At 45.1% G+C, this 27,641-nt stretch overlaps 1 protein-coding gene across 1 annotated transcript in view; it reads left to right on the forward strand.

Annotated features, from left to right (window-relative positions):
- The first annotated feature begins 5,650 nt into the window (after positions 1 to 5,650).
- The window catches only part of LOC143983497 (complement factor B-like), a 129,107-nt gene continuing 107,116 nt past the window's right edge, over positions 5,651 to 27,641 (forward strand). Inside the window, exon 1 of the mRNA XM_077483258.1 lies at positions 5,651 to 5,806. Coding sequence (XP_077339384.1) covers positions 5,668 to 5,806 — 139 coding nt within the window. The 5' untranslated portion in view covers positions 5,651 to 5,667. The remainder of the gene's footprint in view (positions 5,807 to 27,641) is intronic.

Below are 27,641 nucleotides of genomic sequence, written 5' to 3' on the forward strand. Positions count from 1 at the left end.
CCCTCGCCTGACAATGGGTTCGGATTTGGGCGCGAAGTCAGGCGGGGGGCGGGCACAGGCATCGAGTTCCGGCCTGTGGAACGCAGAAGGAGGATAGAGGACTTCCGGCAATCCACTTCGGTTCCGGGTCGCGCGGCGAGCGTGGACGATCGGAACCTTGGCGGCTATTTTAAAAAGCCCCGGCCACATAACGTTCGTGCTGCATCACAAACGAAGGGAAAAGCATGCAGTAGAGTGGCAGTGGAGCCGAACCAGCTCAGGTAGGCAAACACAGAGGTGTCTTGTACCTACAGGGTCTGTTTTTTCCCTTCCTTTTCTCTTTCTCTTGTCTTGGGCTCTCCCCAAAGAACCAGAGAGGTCAGGGGGGGAAGAAGAGATGTCCTTCATGTATGAATAAATTAAAAGGATGGTCTAAGCCCCCTTGCAAACATGCATAGACAAATTGGTCTATAAGGAAGCTACGGGAGCCTGTAAGGATTTGATTTCTGGAGTACAGAAAGAAATGCAATCCATCAAGACAATGCTAGCGAACCTTCAGACCCCAAAACCAGCCGCAGTCCCCCCTGCTTCCACCCCAGAGGAAGGTGACGAATCAGGGGAAGAGGAATTTGATTCACTGGATGGCCTAAGTGAGATGGCATCATCCAGAGATATTCCTGTGCAAGGGACAAACTCTCCCAGATACAGGCTCTCACTCGAGGAGGTAGATGCCTTTTTGGGGGTGATTTGTGAGACACTCAAAATTAAAGAGCCAGTCTCCCTGTCCTTGCATGACCGGATATATCAGACCCTAAAGGCAGATTCAGTCAGGGTTTTTTCCGGTTCATAGCACACTGGTAGATTCGATCAAGAGAGTGGGAGGAGCCAGAGAAAAAGCTCTTTTTTCCTAAAAGTATGAAGCGGAGATTCCCCTTCAGCGAGGACCCCGCTTGCGTCTGGAACAAAGTGCCCAAGGTAGACGCAGCTTTTTCCCAGTGTGTAAAATCAACCTCGCCTTTGAGGACATGGGTGTTCTTAAAGAACCCATGGATAAAAGGATGGAGGTGCTGCTGAAGAGGTCATGACTAATTCAAAACCTGCGATGGCCACGACAATAGTGGCTCGCAACTTGGAGGTCTGGCTGGAACAATTGCAAAGCCATTTGGAAGGGGGGACCTCCAGAAAGGAAATCCTGGATTCCCTTCCTATGCTGCATAAAGCAGCAGGTTATATGGCAGATGCCTCTGCGGAGTCTGTTAAATTGTCAGCCAGGACCGCTGCCCTCGTAAACGCATCTCGCAGGGCACTTTGGTTGAAGTCTTGGTCAGGAGACTCTGCCTCAAAAGTGAGGTTATGTGGCATCCCCTCTGAGGAAGACCTCTTGTTCGGACAGGATCTTGAGAAAGTCCTGGACCGTACTGCGGACAAGACCTTTCCTGTTAAACCCAAAAAGACTACAGGTAAATGCTTTTTTCGTCCCCAAAGGCAGGGACAGTCAAGGACAGACCTCTAAGGAGTCAACCCCTAAGAAACAGTGGATGGGAGGAAAACAAAGGCAATCTTTTTTTCCTCTTCTAAAAAAAACACTAAATCCCGGTGACCTGGTCCCTGGGGGGGAAGACTGGGGCAGTTCCTCCCACAGTGGGAAAAGACTACCCCAAATACTTTTATTCTGAGGATCATCAGGGAGGGTTACAAAATACAGTCAAGCACACCCCACCTACAGGGATGTGTCTGACCAAGCCTCCCAAGGATCCCCAGAAAGCGACAGCTTTGCAGTCGCAAATTGGCGATTTAATAGACCAGAGGGTTCTAGTGCCAGTTCCGTCACAAGAAATAAACCACGGTTTCTACTCGCATGTGTTTGTAGTGAAGAAACCGTTAGGCAAATTCCGGTTAATTTTGAATCTAAAGTTGCTGAACAAGTGGGTAACTTACAAGAAATTCCGTATGGAAACAATCTTTACAGTGAGGTCAGTACTCCCTCCAAATTGTTTCATGGCCTCTCTTGATCTGAGGGACGCGTACCTACACATCCCCATTCGAGAAGACTCAAAAGTATTTGAGGATAGTGATTCTTTGGGGAAGACAGATCCGATACCTCCAATACAGGGCTCTGCCATTCGGTCTATCTTCTTCCCCCAGGATATTTACTAAGGTCCTGGCAGAAGCATTGACTCCCCTGAGGCTGAAAGGGGTCACTGTCATACCATACTTGGACGACCTTTTATTCTTCGCCCCCTCAAAGCTCCAACTGCAGGGAGGTCTGAGGGTAGCCATCTCTTGCCTAAAAAGGCTGGGGTGGTTAATAAATGAAGAAAAGTCGCAATTGACACCAACACGGGCCATACAGTATCCAGGTTTCCTGGTAGATTCGGTGTCAGTCTTCCTCACAGGGGAAAAAGTAGAAAAGGTGAAAGAGATGGTAATCTTTTTGCAGTCCAATCGGACAATTTCCATCCGCTCAGCTATGGCAGGGTTGGGCCTATTAGTGGCAACAATCCCTGCGGTTCCTTGGGCAAGAGCTTATTTCAGGTGCCCTCAGGCCAATATTCTGAGCAGCTGGGACGGGACACAAGAATCCCTGGACAGGATTATCCATCTATCCTCAAAGACCAGAAGGTCTCTTTGGTGGTGTAAGAGAGGAGAACCTTGTACGAGGTCCATGGTGGTCTCCTCCAGTGTCTGTCCGCATCACTACGGATGCCAGTGCTTGGTGCTAAGTAGCCCAAGGATGCTGGGAGAAGACACAGTCCCAGAGGTCGGCCAATTGGAGGGAGTTGCAGGCAATCTGGGAAGCCTTAAGGGCGTTTGCCAGGGATCTGAAGGACCACCATGTACAGGTCCTCTCGGACAGTATAGTGGCGATTTCCTACCTAAACAGGGAGGAACGAGATGCCCTTCCTTGATCAAGCTAACAAGTACGATCATGCATTGGACAGAAGAAAACCTAGAATCGGTTTCAGCGGTCCATCTAAAGGGGGTGGACAACCACCTGGCAGACCTTCTGAGTCGACACTGGGTGTACGAATCAGAATGGTCCCTGAACAGGGAGAGTTTCCAGCTGATGCGCAATGCGCAAATGGGGTCTTCCAGAGGTGGACTTGTTCGCCAAGAAAGCGAACACCCAGGTCCCAGTATACGACTCCCTAGAGAGGGACGCAGGGGCAAAAGGGATAGACGCTTTGGCACAAAACTGGGAGTTTCGCACTTCGCCTTCCCCCCCATTCAAGCTAATTCCTCTAGTCCTGAGGAAATTTTTGCAGGAACGGACCACATTAATACTGGTGGTTCCTTATTGGCCGAAGAGACTGTGGTTCTCAATGCTGCTGGGTCTGACAGACTAGCCTCCCCTCACACTGCCCGAGAGAGAGGATCTGCTGTCCCAGGGTCCAGCTCTGTTGCCAGAAATACAGACCCTAAAGTTATCGGCCTGGCGTCTGAAGAGAGCCTCTTGAAGTCTAAGGGGCTCTCGGATAGGGTGATTAGAACACTCCTAGTAGAAAGAGGGTAACCCAAGCAATTTGTTAAGTATTGGAAGGTTTTTTTGTTCATGGTAGGACACTAAAAAGGTATCTAAGTATCCCGACAGTCTTGGCGTTTTTTACAAGACGGTGCGGATAAGGGACTGGCCATTAGTACCTTAAAGGTACAAATTGCGGCCCTATCTGTTTTTTTGGATCAACCTCTGGCGGCAGATCCGCTGGTCAGCAGGTTCTTTAAGGGATTGACCAGGATTAAACCTGTTCCTTTCAAAAATTTTACCCAAATGGGACCTGTCAATTGTGTTACAGGGATGGGTAAAAAAGTCTTGGGAAGAACTTTCCTTGAAATGGATCACGCTCAAAACAGTGTTCCTAGTGGCTATTTCCACAGCCAGACGCATTAACGAGCTTCAGGCACTTTCGGGGGACAGAGCCGTTTTTACAAATTTTTGAAGATAGGCTGGTGTTGCGCACGGACCCTGGGTTTTTACCCAAAGTAGTGACAAATTTCCATAGAACACAGGAAATTGTTTTACCTTCGTTCTGTGGGCCCCCCACTAATCCTAAGGAGGTAGAGTTTAACCAACTGGATGTAAGAGCCTGTGTCTTACAGTATCTGGAGATGTCGAAAAGCATTAGAAAATCAACTGCATTATTTGTTTTACATGCGGGTAAAAAATTGGGGTCACAAGCTTCAAAGAATACAATTGCAAGGTGGATCAAACAAGCTATTGTAGAAGCCTACAAAGGGATGAAAATGGAATGTCCTTTTTCCCCCCCATGGCTCACTCTACACGGGCGCTATCGACCTCTTGGGCAGAGCGAGCTGGAGCGACACCAGAATAAATTTGTCGAGCAGCAACTTGGTCAAGCTACTCAACGTTTATGAAGCATTACAGATTGGACCTTATCTCAGCGCAAGATCAGGCGTTTGGGAGAAAGGTCCTTCAAGCGGTAGTCCCCCCTAATCTGGTAAATTCTCATTGATCCTCTCTAGTGCTGTCCTGGACAGACGACTAGAGAAAACGAGAGTTAGACTTACCGGTAACTCTGTTTCTAGGAGTCGTCCAGGACAGCATGGATTCCCTCCCTATATGCTGTTATAATGCTGGACAAGTGTTTTTGTCGTTACAGAAGCCGTTTCCGGGGAAGTTCTTGTTTACAAGACTGAAGGGGAAGGGACGGAGACCGCCCTTTAAAGATCTGGATTGTGTTTCCTGCCTCTGGAGGTGGAGCCTATCTCTCTAGTGCTGTCCTGGACGACTCCTAGAAACAGAGTTACCGGTAAGTCTAACTCTCGTTTTTTCCACTTTTTTTTTTCACTTTAAGCATCATTAAAATCGGTGCTCCCGAAAAAATGTCAGTTTTTAAAACCTTTTTTTTGCATTGATACATGTCCCCTGGGGCAGAAGCCGGGTCCCCAAACCCTTTTTAGGACAATAACTTGCATATTAGCCTTTAAAATTATCACTTTTGATTTTGAAAGTTCAAGTCTCATAAACTTTAATGGGGTTCTAAAGTTCGGGCAAATTTTCGGTCCATTCGCAGGTTCTGGTACGAACCGAACTGGGGGGTGTGCGGCTCATCCCTACACAGGACAGTACTTTTCAGAGGAACTCAGTTTTTCTTTACTGCACACAGTGAAGGTTCATCTCTAGGGAACTACCTTAATGTTCGTTTTTTTCACATGACTGCAGTCCACGCCTGGTCCCGGGCATTGATGGTGCCCCAATGTGCATGGGCGCAGATAAGTCCGCCCCTCCAACAAATGCAACATACCACTGTAAACTGCTTCTATTCACATACCTTATTTTTCACAGGTCCTAGCATTGGCATGTGTTGAATGTAGCCAGACACTACTCACTTTAATGGGTTGGATTCAGTGTTGGTACTGCCCACCATGAGTGATAGAGGATATGACTTTGTTGATTGACACTACTGGTATTCATGTTAAAAGATGGTGAAAAACTCCTGTCAGTGTCTGTTGTTTCTAGGAAAAATGGAGGACCAATTACAACCATCCAGTTTGCCATTGGGGAAGGGTGAGGTGTCTGAACTGCTGTAGAAAGCTGCACTATTTCCTTTGAATGACATCCGGAATAATATCTGTCTGTCTATAATTGTGTAATCTCATCTCCTGCCAGTAAACAGTTCTTGGGAAAACAGCCTATTTCCTCATCATGTACCTTTTTCCCCGCAGTTCATGACCCCCTTATATAAGCACGCAGGAGCTGGACATTATCACAAAAGGAGATTACGGTACAGAGGGACAGACACCATGCAACAAAGGTCCTGTCCAGCTTACAGGATGATCCTTCTTCTTCTAGTCAGCCATATAGCAAGTAAGTCATGGAATTGTGTAAGCAATGACTGTATAGCATGTAATATTACAAACTTTTAACAAAACAAGTCCCCTTCCAGGCCTGCAGCCATTTTACCAGTCAACTGACCATACAACAGTTTTCATTTTTGGAACATTTGTTTTATTTTCTAATAGCTAGTGGAGTCAAATCGATGTGCGTTTTCAACCGTAGTGATGAGAAATTCAAAGGGGTTGGATGGAAAATCTTACCGAAACAAACAAGAGAAATTCTGACTGTGAATGTACTTTTCATTTGGGGAAAAATGGCACATATTGTAATAAAAAAACTATTGAACATGTCTTGGATTCCATTCAAATAGCAGGTCTAGATGACATTTTAAAGGCTTTCAAATGAAATTAGATGACTCGATGTCAACTAGAATGTTCTGTTGAATAACTTTTCTGTAAACATTTCAACAAAATCTAACCACCTATGGCCAGCTTTAGGAACACTATGAAAGATTTGATTCCTGTGCTTATGGTACAAATGAAAATTTAAAATGTAAAATATTTGAAGAGCAGCAGCCTCTATCAATACATTTACCCTAAGGTAAATCTAGAAAAAATTTGAAAAAAGGAAGGATAGATATGGCGCTGCTCTTATTAAAAGGTAATCTGCACCTCTAGATACTTGAGGGGTGTGTATACCACGGGTGCATTTAATGCAAAAAGTGACAAATAAGTGCAGAAAATAGAATATGTAAAGGATATCCAACTGCGTAAACTTACTGATCGCTTATTTATAATGCATACTGTTAGCCTTTGTTCACGCGGTCGGACATTCCGACAACCAAATCCATCGGATTTTGTCCGAAACTGTTGCATGCACACAGTCGGACAAAGTTGTCAGAAAATCTGATCGTACTTAATGTGATGTTTCGTTAAGACGGGACTACGTTCAGGCTAGTAGCCAATAGCTTTGGTTTCAGAATTTGATCTGAGCATGCATGGCACCTTGTCCGATCGGAATTTTCTACACACAATCGGAGAAAGTCCGATCGGAAAATTTTATAGACAAGTTGGAAAACTTGGTCCGTCAGATAGTCCGGAAACAGTCCGATGGAGCCCACACATAGTCGGATTATCCGACAACATGGTCCGTTGGACACCTTCCGTCGGTATGTACAACCGTGTGTACAAGGGCTTAGAAGCTATGTGCATTCAAACTGAAAAAAAAAATAGAAAAGCACTAACTTTTCCTGTGCAAAATCTGCAATTTAAAGTAACATTTTTGTGCCAAAAATGCAACATATATAACTGGTATATAGTATTGCTGTGAAACTGGCCTCAGAAACATGCATATACTGTCCTTTAAAACCCTGGTGTATAGAAAAAGTCCAATAAAGTGAGAATGTGCTCCTTCAAATTGTTCTGTGCTTCTTAGAAAATAGTGCCCCATAAGAAATGCACACACCGCTATTATTCACCCCACAAGTCACTGAGGAATTTTCTTTGGAAGCACCATATATAGATTATATAAAGAAATACTAATGCGCTCCACCTAGCAGTTAACTATAGGACTAAATGAATATAAATTACATACACAGGAAGCAGCCAGCAAAAAAACGGTGATCTCAACACCAAAAATACGTGGATAAAATTAAATGAATAGATGCGGCGCTACCTAAAAATGCATAAATATAAATAAATAAAAGGTGGAATGTCCAAATGGGACTATAGTGCAAATGGGATACTATCCCACTACAGTGATAAATGGTGAAAATGCGAATAAAGCATGTATTGTGCAATAAATAAAATTAAAACCCTGCATACATATTCCAAGTGAATACAGGAATACAAATAAAGTTAAAAAATATGTGAAAAAAATATATATAATATCAATCCAGTGGCTGTGTGCAAAAATGCAATAGCAAGTGATTGTCCACAGAACATGCATAAATATTTATAAACTTTTAAAAAACACAAAGTCCATGCAAAGAATGTAGAAGTGATTTCCAAAGGTGCCAATCCACTGCAAACTTCAGTGCCTATTATGTGCACCACCTATTTCCCCCAGCCTCTCACCTCCAATGAATGGTAAAAGGGCGCTGTATGTAAAAATGCTGCTGAGTCCTTGTCCATCCAGCCTCAGTATTCTACCGCTGTTAGTGTATCGCTGTATATTGCTGTGTGCTAGCAGTTATTATTCTCCCAATTTCTCCAAAGGTATCCAGTAAGTATGGAATGGAAGAAGACAAGGGGGGCTTTCATGTGTAGTATCTAATAACAATTTATTAATAAAAGATATCCACACTTACATGAGAGTAGACACAGGAATACACTCGGCAGACGTGAACTTCCGGTTTCGGCCGTAACCGGAAGTAGTATGTGCGACACCAAACTCCTTCCCTGACGCGTTGCGTCACACCTCGTGACTTTTTCAAAGGGTTTGAAAAAGTCACGAGGTGTGACGCAACGCGTCAGGGAAGGAGTTTGGTGTCGCACATACTACTTCCGGTTACGGCCGAAACCGGAAGTTCACGTCTGCCGAGTGTATTCCTGTGTCTACTCTCATGTAAGTGTGGATATCTTTTATTAATAAATTGTTATTAGATACTACACATGAAAGCCCCCCTTGTCTTCTTCCATTCCATACTTACTGGATACCTTTGGAGAAATTGGGAGAATAATAACTGCTAGCACACAGCAATATACAGCGATACACTAACAGCGGTAGAATACTGAGGCTGGATGGACAAGGACTCAGCAGCATTTTTACATACAGCGCCCTTTTACCATTCATTGGAGGTGAGAGGCTGGGGGAAATAGGTGGTGCACATAATAGGCACTGAAGTTTGCAGTGGATTGGCACCTTTGGAAATCACTTCTACATTCTTTGCATGGACTTTGTGTTTTTTAAAAGTTTATAAATATTTATGCATGTTCTGTGGACAATCACTTGCTATTATTGCATTTTTGCACACAGCCACTGGATTGATATTATATATATTTTTTTCACATATTTTTTAACTTTATTTGTATTCCTGTATTCACTTGGAATATGTATGCAGGGTTTTAATTTTATTTATTGCACAATACATGCTTTATTCGCATTTTCACCATTTATCACTGTAGTGGGATAGTATTCCATTTGCACTATAGTCCCATTTGGACATTCCACCTTTTATTTATTTATATTTATGCATTTTTAGGTAGCGCCGCATCTATTCATTTAATTTTAACCATATATAGATTGTTTAAGGATTGAATCTTTTTATGTATAAAATTTGTTCACATTGATTTATTGGACTGGAATATATATATATAGCACAATCCCTCCTTGAATGTTCTTTGGAAGCACTATATATAGATTGATCATTTAAGGATTGCATTTTTTTTGTGTAAAAATTGTTCACATTGATTTATTGCACTGGAATATTTATAACACATCTAAATATTCTATATTTTTATGTATTCTTTTGTATTTGCACCATATGAATTGGAATTGTTTTATATTCATTGTGTTACATAGTAAGGTTGAATAAAGACACCAGTCCATCCTGAGTGAGTGTCTACAATTGCATTTTATGGATTGATGGCAGGTTTGAATATTTAGTTTGCAGTATTATGTAGAGATATTTACACAGCACAGCACAATATTTATATATAATTGTTTAATTTAAAGCGGGGTTCCACCCTAAAGTGGAACTTCTGCTGTTCGGAACCCTCCCCCCCTCCGGTGTCACAATTGGCACCTTACAGGGGGGAGGGGGGGTGGAGATACCTGTCAAAGACAGGTTATTTACACCCACTTCCAGGCATAGACTCCCATGGGAGCAGGGGCGGATCCAGAGTCTAATCTCGGGAGGGGCACTGCTATAAAATATGTTTTTTGGGGGGCAATTTATATGGGAAATGGCTGGTATTGGCGCTTCAATCATTACGGCACCATGGTTGTTATGGTGTCAGGATGATTGAAGCGCATTATTTCTATTAATACATTGTAATATAAAATTAAATGGTTCAACTCACCATATTGCAGAATCAGTGGGAGCCCTGAGGATGTCACTTGCCATGTCGCCTGCCACCAAATGTGGATTGTCACTTGTCACCAAATGCGGATTGTTACTTGCCACGTCACCTGCCACACATTGCGGATTGTCACTTGCCACGTAGCCTGCCACACATTGCGGATTGTGACTTGCCACGTCACCTGCCACACATTGCGGATTGTCACTTGCCACGTCGCCTGCCACCAGATGCGGATTGCCACGTAGCCTGCCACACATTGCGGATTGCCACTTGCCACGTCACCTGCCACACATTGCGGAATGTCACTTGCCACGTAGCCTGCCACACATTGCGGATTGTGACTTGCCACGTCACCTGCCACATATTGCGGATTGTCACTTGCCACGTCGCCTGCCACCAGATGCGGATTGCCACGTAGCCTGCCACACATTGCGGATTGCCACTTGCCACGTCACCTGCCACACATTGCGGATTGTCACTTGCCACGTCGCCTGCCACCAGATGCGGATTGCCACGTAGCCTGCCACACATTGCGGATTGCCACTTGCCACGTCACCTGCCACACATTGCGGATTGTCACTTGCCACGTTGCCTGACCCAGATTGCGGATTGCCACTTGCCACGTCACCTGCCACACATTGGGGATTGTCACTTGCCACGTCACCTGCCACACATTGCGGATTGCCACTTGCCACGTAGTCTGCCACACATTGTGGATTGCCACTTGCCACGTAGTCTGCCACACATTGCGGATTGTCACTTGCCACGTCACCTGCCACACATTGCGGATTGTCACTTGCCACGTCACCTGCCACACATTGCGGATTGTCACTTGCCACGTCACCTGCCACACATTGCGGATTGCCACTTGCCACGTAGTCTGCCACACATTGTGGATTGCCACTTGCCACGTAGTCTGCCACACATTGCGGATTGCAACTTGCCACGTAGCCTGCCACACATTGCGGATTGCCACTTGCCACGTAGTCTGCCACACATTGCGGATTGCCACTTGCCACGTCACCTGCCACACATTGTGGATTGTCACTTGCCACGTCGCCTGCCACCAGATGCGGATTGCCACGTAGCCTGCCACACATTGCGGATTGCCACTTGCCACGTCACCTGCCACACATTGCGGATTGTCACTTGCCACGTTGCCTGACCCACATTGCGGATTGCCACTTGCCACTTCACCTGCCACACATTGGGGATTGTCACTTGCCACGTCACCTGCCACACATTGCGGATTGCCACTTGCCACATAGTCTGCCACACATTGTGGATTGCCACTTGCCACGTAGTCTGCCACACATTGCGGATTGTCACTTGCCACGTCACCTGCCACACATTGCGGATTGTCACTTGCCACGTCACCTGCCACACATTGCGGATTGTCACTTGCCACGTCACCTGCCACACATTGCGGATTGCCACTTGCCACGTAGTCTGCCACACATTGCGGATTGCCACTTGCCACGTAGTCTGCCACACATTGTGGATTGCCACTTGCCACGTAGTCTGCCACACATTGCGGATTGTCACTTGCCACGTCACCTGCCACACATTGCGGATTGCCACTTGCCACGTAGTCTGCCACACATTGCGGATTGTCACTTGCCACGTCACCTGCCACACATTGCAGATTGTCACTTGCCACGTCACCTGCCACACATTGCGGATTGTCACTTGCCACGTCACCTGCCACACATTGCGGATTGCCACTTGCCACGTAGTCTGCCACACATTGCGGATTGCAACTTGCCACGTAGCCTGCCACACATTGCGGATTGTCACCTACTGATGGTCTTTTGTTGGGTCCCAGAGTGAAGATAGGCAGCAGAGAGATGATGCAATCTCTCTGCTGCACACAGCTTCCTACACAGTGAGGGTGGAACTGGAGGGATGCAGGGCAGTGAGAGATGATGTCATCTCCCTGCTCCCCTGCCTGCTGGCTTCCTGATTGGCCAGCAGCCCTCCTAAGCCGCCCAGCTGCCCCCCCTCACTCGTCCACTAAGCGCGGGTACCCGCGGAACCGGCCGCGCAGGTACCCGCGGAACCGACCGCGATTGGACCCGCGGAACCGGCCGCGGGTACCCGCGGAACCGCCCGCGATTGGACCCACGGAACCGGCCGCAATTGGACCCGCGGAACCGGCCGCGGGTACCCGCGGAACCGCCCGCGATTGGACCCACGGAACCGGCCCGCGGGTACCCGCGGAACCGGCCGCGATTGGACCCGCGGAACCGGCCGTATTCTCGGAGGGGGCAATTGACCCGTTGCCCCCCCCCCCCCTGGATCCGCCCCTGCATGGGAGTCTGTCATTTACTGTCCTGCCGTGCTGTCTGCTGGGACTCACACTGGTCCCAGTGACAGCGTGGACAATTCCTATTGCGCTACGCGACTCGCGCATGCGCAGTAGGGAGCCGGGAAGTGAAGCCGCTTCACTTCCTGATTCCTTCACCTAGAATGGTTGCGGCAGCAGCCGAGAGCCGATCGATCGGCCTCGGCTGCCGGCATCGCTGGAAGCCGGGACAGGTGAGTGTCCATTTATTAAAAGTCAGCAGCTGTAGTATTTATAGCTGCTGGCTTTTAATATTTTTTTTTTTTTTAGGTGGAATCCCTCTTTAAACACAACATATTGGAGTGTGTCAGTAGCTAAAAGGCATTATTATTACATTTCCTTGCATCAACAGGATGCTTTTTTTCAAGGCTTTCAGCCTAATATATTATTGGTAGCTCGCAAGATTTTTATCACTTGAAGTTATTGGGTACATTATATTATTACAGTAGTTTCTCTTTATAATTTTCAATGTCAAATTTAAAGTACAACCAAAGAATTAAAATCAATTGATCTCCTATCAATTGGCCAAGGCAACTATACCTGGCAGGTAAATTTACTAGCAACCCTGCCTAAACATCAGGGTGCTACACTAATAGCATTGGTGTCAGCACTTGCAATAATAGCCCCCAGCATTGATGTCATTGGTGGTGATAATAGCTCCCAGCATAGGTGTCAGTGTCTGCAGTAACAGCCCCCACCATTGGTGTCAGTGGTGGCAATAATAACCCCCCGCATTGATGTCAGCATCTGCAAAAATAATCCTCAGCATTGGTGTCTGCCGTGGCAATAATAACCTGCAGTATTTGTGTCCGTACCTGCAATAAGAGCACCCAGCAATGGTGTCACTGTGTTGGCAATAATAGCCTCCGCTATTGCAGTCAGTGCCTGCAATAATAGCCTCCAGCATTGGTGTCAGTGCCTGCATTAATAGGCCCCAGTATTGGTGTCTGTGGCTGCAAAAATAGAACCCTGCAATGGTGTCATTGGAAGTAATTATAGCCCCCTGCATTGGTGTCATTGCCTGCAGTAATAGCCCCCTGCATTGGTGTCATTGTGTTTGCAATAATAGCCCCCAGTTTGATGTCAGTACCTGTAATAATAGCCTCCAGCATTGGTGTCAGTGCCTGCATTAATAGGCCCCAGTATTGGTGTCTGTGGCTGCAAAAATAGCACCCTGCAATGGTGTCTTTGGAGGTATTTATAGCCCCCTGCATTGATGTCATTGCCTGCAGTAATAGCCCCCTGCATTGGTGTCAGTGTTTGCAATAATAGCCCCCAGTTTGATGTCAGTACCTGTAATAAGAGCACCCAGCATGGGAAGGGAGAGGAAGGAAAAGTATACAATGGGAAGGGAGAGGATGGAAAAGGAGAGGATGGGAAGGGAGAGGTTGGGAAGGGAGAGGAAATGTCACTGGTGGCAATCATAGCCCAGCGCATTGATGCAAGTACGGTACCTTCAACAATAGTCCTCAGCATTGGTGTAATAAGTGGTGATAATAGCTCCCACCATTGGTGTCAGTGTCTGCAGTAACAGCCCCTGACATTGGTGTCAGTGGCAGCAGTCATAACCCTTTCCATTGGTGTCAGTGCCTGCAATAATAGCCCCCAGCATTGGTATCAGTGCCTGTTATAAGGGCCCCCAGCTTGGGTGTCAGTAGCAGCAGTCATAGCTCCCAGTATTGGTATAAGTAATTGCAATCAAAGCCACCTGCATTGGTGTCGGTGCCTGTGTTTCCGTCAGAATCGCCAACAAATTAGGTAATGGAAGTGATGTTCAGAAGGCGGCAGTGGAGATCTTACTACACCCAGCTACGTCTAGAATTTCAAAGTAATTTTAGCAATAAACTGAGCGTAAATAAACAAATATTGTATATTGACATCTTTCATACTGGTTGGATGTTTAATTTTGAAAGCTTAAAGGTTTAGCGCTGCGGAGTGCACCGACATGGTCTCTGCCACCTTCCTCCTGGCGTCCAGCTTCTTTCAAAATGTAACATCAAAACAGTATGACAGATGTCAATATGTACTATATTTATTTTATTTCAGTTTAATGTTAAAATTATTGTGAAATTCAAAACGTAGCTGGGTATAGTAAAATATCCACTGCCGCCTGGTTGCAGTGGAACACGCATGTGCAGCTGACAGAACATCACTTCCGTTACCTAACGTGATTAACTGTTCTGCTGAAAACTCCAACTCGCCAAAATCTCCAACCACGTGTAGCGGTGCCCTCGTGGGGTCACTACGTGTTCTAGAATCCACACATTTGACCCTGCTGGCCATACATCCGTTTTGGCATACTTTCCTAGACAATGAACAGTCTCTTGCTTGTTTTTATTAGGGGATTAAACTTGGATGGGGAAAAGGGGACATGGGATGCCCAGATAATGAGTACTTCTTAATGAAATCAATGTTGGTTGAGTCTAAATATGACAGTCTCTTCCTCTACATATTTCCTACAGTCCACTACTTGAGATCACTTGCTTCACTTCACTGTCCAAATCTAGGTTCCTGTCACCGATAGCACATAGCTAGGCCTCACTCTGAATAAGTCCTAGCGTTTTCCTAATAGCCCTTTACAGGCAGGGGTTTGCAGTCCCCTCTGTGGTAGCAACTGTTTTAGTTGAGAAGAATAAATGTGCTAACTGACACTTGGTGGACTACTGATCCCAGCACGCCCAATGCATAGTTGCCAACATTGTTAAAAAAAGTGTCCCTAAATTTTTTTTTTGGCTGTAGGTGGAGTCACAATATAATTAGGGGGTGAGGCATGCGTTTGTAGCCGTGGCATTGAAAAAAACGGGCGTGGTTTATGCAACATAGTGGGCATGGCGTAAATGAGTTGGTCTCAAAGGGTGTGTGGTTAGAGTCTGAGATGAATGAGGGATGGAGAGGGAAAGGGGGGGAGAGGGATGGAGGGACAACAGCAGGTCCTACACCACAATAGAAATATATGTATTCCAGAGTTTAACCACTTCCCGCCCAAGGCTGTCATATGACATCCTGGACTTTCAGTGGGAATATCTGAATGATGCCAGCAGCCACAGGCATCATTCAGAACTCTGTTGTCAGCCGGCGATTCTGTGCACCATAAGAATGATCATAGCGGCAGTTGCGCCGCTTGATTGTTCTTACAGGTGACGGGAGGGGACGTCCCCCCCTCCTGCTGCCATCCGTTGCTTCTCTGGGCTCTCCCGTTCCATCGGGGACCTGGAGAAAGAATCGTCTGGCGCCGGATGATGACGATAGAGATTTCCGGTGACCAGTCATCTCTGACCGTTGGAGGCCCGGGCATTCCCGGAAGTAAACAAAGCCGCGATCACAGCTGTCAGCATGGGACCGGTGACATTTTTTTCACAATCTCATGCTTTCCAGCCTGGAGGAGAGATGTGGGGTCTAATTGACCCCACATCTCTCCATAAAGAGGACCTGTCATGAATGATTCCTATTACAAGGGATGTTTACATTCCTTGTAATAGGAATAAAAGTGATAAAAAAAAGTAAAATAAAATTAAAAAAGTATTCAGAGGATAGCCAGACACAGCTCTGATCACCAGCAAGCAGCCTGTCTATTTACATTGCCTGTGTAACGGCATTTTCGGTGACCTATCAGTTTGCTACGGAAGTGACATTCCGTCGCCGCCATCTTGCTACACCCCACACTCGTCCACAGTAAGGATACACTAAGAAGGGGTAAAGTGGACATCTTGTTATACCCACTGGAGTTTTGCATTTTACACGTATTTATAACAGTAAAGTGAGTTTATATAGTGAAATACAATACTTAGAACTCAGTCTGACTAGTTAGATGTTGAATTTTAAAAGCAGCGGTATCCCTGGTCATCTCATGAATGAATGAAATACTTGTATAGCGCACAATGCGAACTGAATCGCCTCTAGGCGCTCACAGGTTTACCAATCTCACAGAAGTTTGCTGCTTTTAAAATTCAACATCTAACCAGTGCGACGGAATTCTAAGTCCTGTATTTCACTATATAAACGCAGTTTACTGTTATAAATACGTGTAAAATGCAAAACTCCGTTGGGTGTAACAAGATGTCCGCTTTCTCCCTTCTTCGTGTGTCCTTACTGTGGATGAGTGTAGGGTGTAGCAAGATGGCGGCGACGGAATGTCACTTCCGTAGCAAACTGCAATGGGTTGCCAAATATGTCGTTACACCTGCATTACTGTCTCTAGACAGTAATAGATCTGATCCTGAAGGCAGGTGAGCCATTGTTGTGTTCCTATCAGGTATCTTTAACCTTTCTCCTAACCTTTGCCATTGCTGCATCCTCCTGAATTTGGATGTATGGTCTAGGTGTCTTTGATCATGCCTTGTCTTCTGTAAAATTCTCCTCTGTCATTCAGCAGGCAATGGTCAGTAAGAGGGGCTATGTACTTTGATAGGTAAGCAGTACTGATCTTGGATAGCAGGTACCCTAAGTGGCATCTCGCTCAGCCTCCTCCATCAGTTTCTAGTAGAGTGATGACAATGCCTTGTCTTTCCATTGAACTTCTGGTGTATTTCATGGGTCGCTGACTGATATGCAGACTACATCTCCTCTCCTTCCTCATGTTCAGAGAGGGGAGGGGCCGATCTGTGCAGCTAACCCCGGCTGAAGAATTGTGAAGAGAGAATCTGATTTATTGACTGCACGGACTGGCCCCTCCCCTCTACACTGAACACAAGGAATGAGAGGAGATGTAGCTGAACACAAGGGAAAAGAGCTTTCATGCCGGCAGCCATTTTGATGGAGCCAGGAGCCGGAACTGCTGGAGGCAGAGCCAAACATTCCCGTTTTTCCATGGACAAAAGGCAAAATCCTGAATTGGGATGGCCTCCGATTGGGACGAGGGTCCCAAAATCGGTATTGTCCTGGGAAAATCGGGACTGTTGGCAACTATGCCAATGCAAATCCTGCCAGCCCTTGTGGCTGCAAGGATTTGACTACAAAACAACACCAGAGGACCAGAGGAGGTGCCCAAGAGCTGAAGCCCATGTCAGTCACCTGCTGCTACACTAAACCACTTCCGTGCCACGCAGATCAAAACAGGCCTAGCTCACAGCATAGGCCTACCTAAATTTACCTGCGCTGACAGTACAAAACAAACCCACTACTCTAGCACCTACCGACATAAGGTAGAGGGTGCCCCACTCACCCCCCACCAGAATACAGCTGGTCCCCAGCTGTGAAAAATAGAAAAATGGCTACTGGTCCTAGGAGCAAGGGCATCCCATGAATTAGTTGGATGGGGAAAGGGAAGTCATTTGGACAGGGCTATGGTACAAATAAATTACGTACAAAAATAAATATGTACAATGTTTGCCACGCATATACAATGTACATTTCCAATATACAACCCTAAATAGAGGCCCCTGCAGCTAGATATTTGAAACTCTTTTGAGTCAAAGCATTGCTCCCGCAGGAAGAATACTCTGACTCACAAATTTCTTGTCCTCTGGAGCAATGGAGATGGACAGCCGTCCCATCTCTGAAGGTCCTAAAAGAAGACATAATGCATCACATCCTACACTTATATGCTAACTGTACACTATACATCCCTACTGGAAGGGGGTTATGATCCCTCCAGCAGAGAAACACCACCACATATATTTCCCGCTTGCTATTATTCTGTCAGAAGGGAACTACATAACCCTGAAACAGAACAATAACAAACATATATGAACAATTTGTAACCAGTCCTTCTTTTGCTCCTGATAGGAGGGGCCCCTCCTTGGACAATAGAATGCAAAGAGGTGGGCAAGGACAGTACACCCAAAGCGTCCATGATCAACAGTCCTTCCATCAGGCACACTGGGTGATAGGCAAAGGCTGTCCCTGCAAAAAAATGTCAAAAAAGGAAAACCACTCACAACCCTGCCACTTCCTGCAGTCCTCGTGGCTGCTTCTATGGTGGCTGCACGGCACAGCAGTCCTCCTCACACATAGAAGCGGGGATCCAGCAACCTCCTCCTATCTCCCTCCTCTCTGACAGAGGCCGAATGACTACTGGTCGGTCGACCCGCCCTTACAACCAAGACTCGATCTCAATAGATGGCACTTCCCAGCTTTCATTCCACTTGAATGTCCATGAACCGGGCCCAGACATCACTTTCTGGCACCCGCAAAGGCTTTGGGACCTGATGGCCACCAGCGGGTGTCTCCTGGCAGTCTGGAACTGTCAGGGGAGCTGTCTCCTGCTGGTGGTACTATTTTATCCTTGGGCCGCAGTACTGGCATCGACCAGCAGGTGGTTCCTGGCAGTGTGGAGCCGACATCATCTCCTGCAATCAGGCGTCAACTGAGCATGATTGCAGGAGATGTGTATAAGTACCCGCCCACACACCCACATAGTTGTCTTGGTAGCTTCCTTGCGCCCTGACCTGAACCTGAGAGTAGGGATGAGCCAAACACCCCCCTGGTTCAGTTCGTGGCAGAACATGCGAACGGACCGAAAGTTTACACAAACATTTGAACACCGTTAAAATCTATGGGACCTAAAAGTGAAAAATCAAGTGTTTGGGGACCCGGGTCCTGCCCTAGGGGACATATATCAATGCAAAAAAAAGTTTTAAAAAAACAGCCGTTTTTCGGGAGCAGCGATTTTAATAATGCTTAAAGAGAAAAAATTGAAATATTCCTTTAAATATTGTACCTGGGGGGTGACAATAGTATGCCTGTAAAGTGGCGCTTGCTTGTTTCCCATGTTTAGAACAGTCCCTACACAAAATGACATTTCTAAAGGAATAAAAGTAATTTAAAACTGCTGTAATGTAATGTCGGGTCCTGGCAATAGTAATGAAAATTGAGAAAAACGGCATAGGTACCCCCCCACCTGGGTACCCCCCCACCCCATTACCAGGCCCTTTGGGTCTTGTATGGATATTAAGAGGAACCCCACACCCAAATTAAAAAAAAGGCATGTGGCCCCCAGGCCCTATATACTCTGAACAGCAGTATACAGGCGGCCCAAACAAGACAGGGACTGTAGGTTTGTTAAGTTGAATCTGTAATTTGGAACAGGTACATTTTGTAAGTGTAGATCCAGCCAAAAAAATCTATTTTTAAGCTTTTTGGATAACATAGGGAAGGGTTATCACCCCTGTAACATTTGTTTTGCTGTCTGTGCCCCTGTTCAGAAGATTTCACCTCACTTTCTGTCCCAATGACAATTGGATTTTGAAAATTTGGAGTTATTAGGGAAACAAGGATTGGTAATAAAGCATCAGTGGAGACACCTTTTTCCCATATTAACTCTTATAGGAGAGAATCTCTCTTCCTAGGGGTAGATTTCCTCTCACTTCCTGTTGTCTCCCTCCGTTTGTAAGTACGAGTCATTTGTAAGTCGGATGTTTGAAAGTAGGGGACCGCCTGTATATACTATACGGCTTGCCCTATATACTCTGCAGAAAATTGGGCCTTAGGTGTTGGTGGTACCAGAACACTGAAAGCCCTCAGTTACTCTTGGTGGGCACTGAAATGGGCCCTGCTGTGAAATATTAAATCAAGAATTGAAATTACATGCCCCTGTTGAACAGGGGCAAACAATTTGGGCATTTGGGGGTGCCACAACACTGTAAGCCCTCAGTTACTCTTGGTAGGTGCAGGATTGAGCCCTGCTGTGAAATATTAGATCAAAAATTGTAATTACCCCTGTTAAACAAGGGCAGAAAAATTGGGTCTCAGGCAGTGGTGGTGGTGGAATCCAGTGGATATATATATATATATATATATATGTAGGAGACTGCTCAATCTAAATGAAAATCTCTGTCCACGCCAATGATGCACTACATGAGGCCGACATGCAGGCGGCATTATATAGCGTGGGGCGTCCCCCCTAAGCCATGATTGGCAAAAGGCACCCTGCCTTTGGCCAATTATGGCTCTCTTAGCTGAGGGCACTGAGGGCCAAAGCATGCAGGTCATGGTGCATGCTCTGGCCAATCATCATACAGCAATGCACTGTGCTCCCGCCGTGCATTATGAACCATTATTAGCTGCTTGAATTTGACACAAATAATCTTCGGTTCTCGGCGAATGGGCAAACAGCCAATGTTCGAGTCTAACTCATGTCCGACCCGAACAGAAAGCTCATCCCTACCTGAGAGCCCTGTACCTGATCCTGTCTCTGAACCTGAACCCTGTACTTGAACCTGTCCCTTCTGTGTTCCTGTTACCCTTACCCTTGCCCTGCAGCTTTATCCACTCATCCATCTTCTCCTTGTCCTGTTTGTTCCCTGTCCCCAACTGCTGACCTCCTGTTGATGACCCTGGCTACGTTTATGATTCTGGTATTCCCCATTATATATATATATATTTTTTTCCTTTTGGTGTTGAGCCCTCCATATATCTGTTAATTTATATTTTTTTCAGTATATCCTTAAATTCCTTTATTCTATTGTTATTATTTTTTTTTTTTTGTAGTTGAATATTTGTAGTATCTTTCTTTACATCCATTAAAAAGTTTATATCGCCACCCACTATTACCACTCCTTCCGCCTTCTTCATTGCGTCCGATAGGGCTTTCGTACCACTCTCTATTTGTCCATAATTAGGGAGATACAAATTAACTATAGTACATTTTTTTCCATATAACATAAACTTTATTATTAAAGATCTCCCATCTTTGCCTTCATATTTTTGTAATATTTGGACCGGCAAGTCCCTATGGAACGTTCTTTGAAGTAGAGTGAGGTTTACCAGGATGAAATGATGTTGCAGGAGCGTTCAACTGTGGTGTAGTCCCTAAGACTTGTGCTGGCTGTGGCTTGAGCTGCGACTTGTCACTGGAAGTCACCTTGTTGTCAGCAAGAGGTGATGATGCATAGATGCACTTGTGTTGTAGACGTGAAGCTGAGAGGTCTCTCTGTTGAGAGTCAGAACGGTGTTAGTAAGATGCACAGTAGTATTATGCTTTAGCACATATTCACTGGTGCATTAAACTAAACATGGGCGCCAGTAAAAAATTTGTTTTGTTCCGTATTTAACGAAATTCGATTTGGATTTGTACGAAATACGAATTTTCGTTAGATTCGTAAACTTTTCGTTAAAATAACAAAAATTCATTATGATGAATTTATCAACTTTTTGTTGATTTATCAACTTTTTGTAAATAACGAAAGTTTGTTATGATTAATTTATCATTGAGGGATTCCCACCATCCTTGTGCTGTGCTGACTTCCTGGGTTTTTAACTTTTAGGTTTAACTTTTTGTAACAATTACGAATGTTCGTTATGATGAATTTATCATTGAGGGGTCCCCATCATCCCTGTGCTGAGTTCCCAGGTCTGTACACCTGCGGTGTCCATTGAGGGGTTCCCACCAACCCTGTGCTGAGTTTCTGGCTCTGAGTATACACCTGCGGTGCTCATTATGAGGGGTTCCCACCATCCCTGTGCTGTGCTGACTTCCTCTGGTGAACAAAACCCCAATCATGTTTGTTAATTTGGATCCTAAATTCATTAACGAAATTTTGTATGAAATTCATAAACATAGAAATTCCCGTAGGGTTCCCACCATCCCTGTGCTGACTTCCTAGGGTTTTAACTTTTAGGTTCATTAACTTTTCTTAACAATTATGAATTTTCATTATGATGAATTTATCATTGAGGGGTTCCCAACATCCCTGTGCTGTGGTGACTTCCTGGGTTTTTAACTTTTAGGTTTGTTAACTTTTCGTAACAATTAAGAATTTTTGTTATGAATTTGGATCGTAAATGAAATTTCGTATTTCATACGGAATTCGTATGCATAAAAATTCGTATTTCGGATTCATGCGAATTTTCGGAGTTTCGTACCAATTTTCGTTTCGTACTAAACTAATCGCACATGTCTACGTTCAACTGGGTCTTGCAGTTCAGCTGGGATGGACCAGTCTAAGTTAGCACTTTCTCTCATTACTTGTTCGAGAACTCTCAGCCTTGATAGGGCAGCTGCTTCTGCCTTTTCCATTTGGAGAATCTTTAATTGGGAATCTGCCTCTGCTTGTTGAGCTTTCATCTTTGCCTTTTTGTTCTGCCAGTTGAGCTTTCCTTTGTCCTTTTTGTTCTGCCAGTTGAGCTTTCCTCTTTGCCTCCGTTTCTGCTTGTTGAGCGTTCATCTTTGCTACTATTTCTGCTTGTTGAGCTTTCATCTTTGCTTCCTTTCTAGTAAAGGATCTTTGCACTTTATTTGCTTCCATACTTGCACGGGCCTCTATGAGCTTGGCGCTTAATGTTGAACTTCTGGAGCGAGAGCATCTAGAAGAACGTGCAGTGTGCTTGGTTGATGTGGATGTGTGAGATCTGGTCTCCTGCAGTTGAGCAATGCAGAGTTCTGCCTTACACTGGGCATTTTGCACTAAGAGATCACTTTGTTGGTTTAGTGCATCAGCCTTGGTCAATTCTGCCAAAGAGTCTTCTATATTACAATCCTGCAAGAAAGCTGTGTATTTTGCAAACAGCCGCTGGTAGCATTCAAACGCGGCACATAAGCGATCTATAGAGTCTTAGTTCAGCTGGTTGATCGCTAAAGTGTGACAAAACTGACATGCAGTGTGAAGTTCTGTCCCATAAGTCTGACAGATTGCTGGAGAACTCATCTCTAGTGGCTTCATAGTTTTCTGAGTTTCTGTGTCGGTTTTACTGTGTGTTTGGGTCATACACTCTGTTCAGCAACATCTGCAGAATCTGCTCCCTGTACATCTGTGGGTTCAGAGGCATGATGAATCTGTGTTCAGCCACAAAATGGAGTCTTGTCTAGACATTTTTCCCATTTTTACAAGAAAGGGTACTGTCTCTTTAAGAAGATGAACAGCAGTTTAGACAGGTGGGGTAACGTAGTTCAATGTAGAGAAACAGCTTTTAACATTCACATGTGGTGCAGTAAACTCATACGACCATGTGCTTCACAAGATGGCACTGAGCTTGATTGCAGATCAGGCGCAGACACATACACACAGCAGGCTGTGGAAATTCTATACATCTTTTGACTTTTCTGACTCTGATTGTTGTGAAGCAACTATCCCTGTGAGACCTCTACGCCCGGCCTGTATAAGAGACAATCACTGAGGACAATCCTCATCAGATAGTTTGAACTCGCCAAATACCGATTCCATCTACAAGATGCTTTTATTCTGAACAGGTTACAGGTTTCTGAACAGGTTACAGCAGATGACAGGATACAAACAGATGAATAGGTTGTAGTATTTATGCAGTCAAAAGATATTGTCTGTAGCTTACAATGCAGAATACATGTGCCCTGCTACATGTGGCTTGAAGCTGCATCCATGACACAGGAAGTACAATAACAGGATGAAGGGTGGAGCTTTACATACAAAGGAAGCGTGTCATAACATAAGGGAAAATAAACTTAAGAAAACAAATGCATTACCACAAAAGGTCACTAGATGGCAGCATGTGAACTAAATATAAACGTCCATAGAAAATGGTTAAGAAAACATTCTATATCAATTCTATGCCCCGTTGGGGCAGGACATTTGACTTTGTGGAGGAATATAAGAAAAGACACACACCAGCAGACCATGCAATGCGGAATCTTCTTTCAAGAGAAGAGAAAATGCATAAAAAGACTTACCTCTGTTTGGAATGTTCCAAATAGATGAGTGATATATGCATGGTTCCTGATTTTTTTTTTCCCAGTATGTCATGCTCCCGAATGTATTGACAGTTTCATATTTTCCCAGTTGAACGATCTTCACCACCAGTTTCTGTTGAAGGGTGGGATTGAAGGCCAACACCACATAGGACCTCTGTCCAAGTTCTTCATGGATGGTAAAATCTTCCATTGAAAATAAGCATGGCTTCTCCTCCATGCTAGATTAGGATGACCAGACATCCCCGGTTTCCGGGGACAGTCCCCGGATTGAGGACACTGTTCCCGGACCAAGTCTGTTCCCAGCTTTGTCCCCGGATTGGATTTGAACAGGGGCTGGGTCAATTTCAAAGACAGTCAGTGCAGAATAAAAAAAAAAAATCTTAACTACACCCCCCCCCCCCCCACTTTGCCGCTCCTACTAGCTTAAGGGGGTGTATTTTTTCCATTATCTCTGCCCCCTTTTGATGATCATGTGTTGGTCGGAGCGGAGGGAATATTTCTTCAGTTTTGGGTGCATGCCCACCCAGCTCTGCTCACATGTTCTTCTGCCTTGGCTCAAGTCCCGGCCAGCCGCCTACCTGCTTATCTCCTTGCCTTCCCTTGTGGAGTGATTTTTCTCCGCTCCCCATACAGTAGCAGCTGGGGCCCGGAGGGAAAGACTTGAAAGGCTGTGAGGCAGACGGTAGCGGTGATGTGCAGATGGCAGCAGCGATGGGCAGAGAGCGCTGATTTCCGCCATTACTAGTAAATAAAAAGTATGTCCCCGGATTTCATTTTAAAAATCTGGTCACCTTATGCTAGATAGGACCGGTGGAAATGTCCCATAGACTGTGCGCTCAATTTCATTGGCGGTTGGGTCATTTTTTGCTTCTGGGGAGAAAAAATAAAGCAAAACTTTTTATTCCTGCTATTTACACATCATTTATTAATGCTACATAGAATCAGTGGACATATAAAATGGTTGTAAACCTCAGACATGAAATATGTACAAAGTACATCCTTCTATTCTTTCTATCCAAGTGTGATTTCTTTCTGCTGCTTGGTCCCTCTGTTACAGGGGTGGATCCAGGGGGGGCAACGGGTCAATTGCCCCCTCCGAGAATACCGCCAGCTGATGACACTCGCGGCTGGTTCCGCGGGTACCAGCGCTCCCGGTTCCGCGGGTACCAGCGCGCCCGGTTCCGCGGGTGCCAGCGCGGCCGGTAACGGTTCCGGTGAGTGGACGGGTGAGGGGGGGGGGCGGCTTAGGAGGGCTACTGGCCAATCAGGAAGCCAGCAGGCAGGGGAGCAGGGAGATGACTTCATCTCTCACTGCCCTGCATCCCTCCAGTTCCGCCCTCACTGTGCAGGAAGCTGTGTGCAGCAGAGAGATTACATCATCTCTCTGCTGCCTATCTTCTTTTTTTTTAAATTTCATAATCTTTATTCATTTTCAACATACTTTTACATAATAAAAGCAAGAAAAACATTCTCTATAGCATGTGTAGCACTTATTTCACCTTTACAAATACAGTAATACTTTAATGAGTAATAAAAACCTTTAGAAAACGTTCCTATCCATGATGTGTCAATATTTCTTCTATCTAACCCCTCTTTTCACTCATTGCTCATATAATCCTCCTTCCCCTCCTACTTCCTCTCTCTCTACCCAGCTTTCACCTCTCCCATACCTCATTCTGGGTATCTCATTCTATCCAGCCAGGGTTTCCACATCTTTTTAAATTCTTTAAAATTTCCTCTTCTCAAATATATCACCCTCTCCTTCCATATTGTCTCCATAGTTGCTATCTGCCAGTCCGCTACTGAAGGAGCATTTTTTGCTTGCCACCTTTGAGCTAACAATTTTCTTGCCTGAAACAGACATCTCAGTATTGCTTTATTGGTATGTCGCGATCTTCCTATTGCTTCACCCAGGCCCAGCACACATCCTGGGATCCCCCCTGATCGCTACACCAAATGTTTCATTCAGGGTAGTAACAACCTCTGACCAGTAGCGAAACAATTTTGGGCATCGCCAGAACATGTGAGCCAGGTCTCCAGACTCTTGACATCTAGGGCACTTATCATCCGCTCTACGTCCAAAACTAAACAGTCTTTTTGGTGTATAATAGGCCCTATGTAGCAGCATTAGGTGTGACATCTTCTGGGCAGGCGAGACTGAAATTGAATAGCCATCCTCCAGTATTTTCCTCCACTGTTCGTCCGTAAATATTCCCAACTCCTCCTCCCATTTCCTTCTGCATTTGAACCCTTCTGGGCTTCCTATACTTCCTTCACATATGACTGGATATACATCCGCTATAAATCCTTTTGTCCTCACTGGGGCCTTTAATCTGGTAAAAATAGGGGAGTTGTTCCACACAGGACCTTGCCTATTAAATTGTTTCCCTAGGGCATGTCTAATTTGAAGGTATTTATAAAATGATTGTTTGGATATATCAAACTCTGATCTTAAAGCGCTAAATGTTTTTAATATTTTCCCTGTATATAACTGGGCCAACCTATCTATCCCTTTAACTTCCCAATCTTTATATACCCCTATTTCTTCCATTTCCTGCAGGTTCCGGTTGTCCCACAATGGGGTGTACTGAGTTAAGCCTCCCAGGCCTTTAATCGCCTTAACTGCCTTCCACACCTTTACTACTAATTTTATTGTGGGTATTTTTTTTTTGGGAAATGAGTTTGCCTCCAGAGCTTCTACCATATTCTTATGGGGTGTCTCCGTTAATATTAAGGCTTTATTAATTCCTCCACCCATCTCCTCACTCATGTCCAGGTGTTGTAATTGCGCTGCTAAAAAATAGCTCCTTGGATGTGGAACTGCCATTCCACCTTTTCTTGTAGGTGATTGCAAAGTTTGTAGAGCTATCCTGGATACTCCCCCTTTCCATATAAGTTCTCGGAATAGTACCTCTATTTTCCTGAACCACATTATGTCTACCCAAATCGGGGAGTTATGTAACACATACAACAACTGAGGCATCCATACCATTTTAATCAAGTTACATCTCCCTGCATTCGATAATGGGAGTCTTTTCCAGATTTCGATTTTCTTCTTGAATTTAGCTATTAATGGAACCAAATTATCATTTATATATTTATTAGGATCTTTTTGTATGTGTATCCCCAGGTATTTCATGCGCTCCACAACTTCCAGCTGCGCACCTGTCCCTGGGCTTTGGGCCCTACTTTTATCCAATGGCATAAGAACTGATTTTTCCCAGTTTATCTCCAGGCCTGAGAACCTCCCGAAATCTGAAATAAGTTTCATCCCTTGTCTGAGGGACTGCTCTGTGTCCCCCAGAAAGAGGAGAATATCGTCCGCATATAGCGCTATCCTCTCTTCCCTCGTCCTCCTTTGAAAACCGACCATATTCCTACTAGATCTAATTGCAATAGCTAATGGTTCTATTGCTAGGGCAAAGATCAGGGGTGACAAAGGGCACCCCTGTCTTGTCCCCCTCTCTAGAAAAATCCTATCTGAATATTCATTATTGACCCTGATTCTAGCACTAGGGCCGTTATACAGAGTTTTTACCCATGCAATAAGATTAGGGCCAAACCCAAATTCCCTCAGTACCCGCCAGATATAGGGCCATTCTAAACTATCGAAGGCTTTGATTACATCTAAGGCCATTATTGCCTTATTGCCATCATTCTCTATAGGTACCTGCATATTAAGATATAGTCTTCTTATGTTTGTGCTTGTAGTTCTGCCCGGGATAAAACCTGTTTGGTCGGGGTGTATCAGCCTGGAAATAATTTTATTCAATCTAATGGCTAATACTTTGGCTAATATTTTAGCATCCGCACAAAGAAGGGAAATGGGTCGATAGGACTGTGTTTCCAATGGGTCCTTCCCCTCCTTATGTAAGACTATTATTGTTGCCTCAGTCATTG

The sequence above is a fragment of the Lithobates pipiens genome, unplaced genomic scaffold, assembly GCF_037356315.1.
Source record: "Lithobates pipiens isolate NorthernLeopardFrog02 unplaced genomic scaffold, aLitPip1_a1.2 Scaffold_1, whole genome shotgun sequence".
Lineage (NCBI taxonomy): Eukaryota > Metazoa > Chordata > Amphibia > Anura > Ranidae > Lithobates > Lithobates pipiens.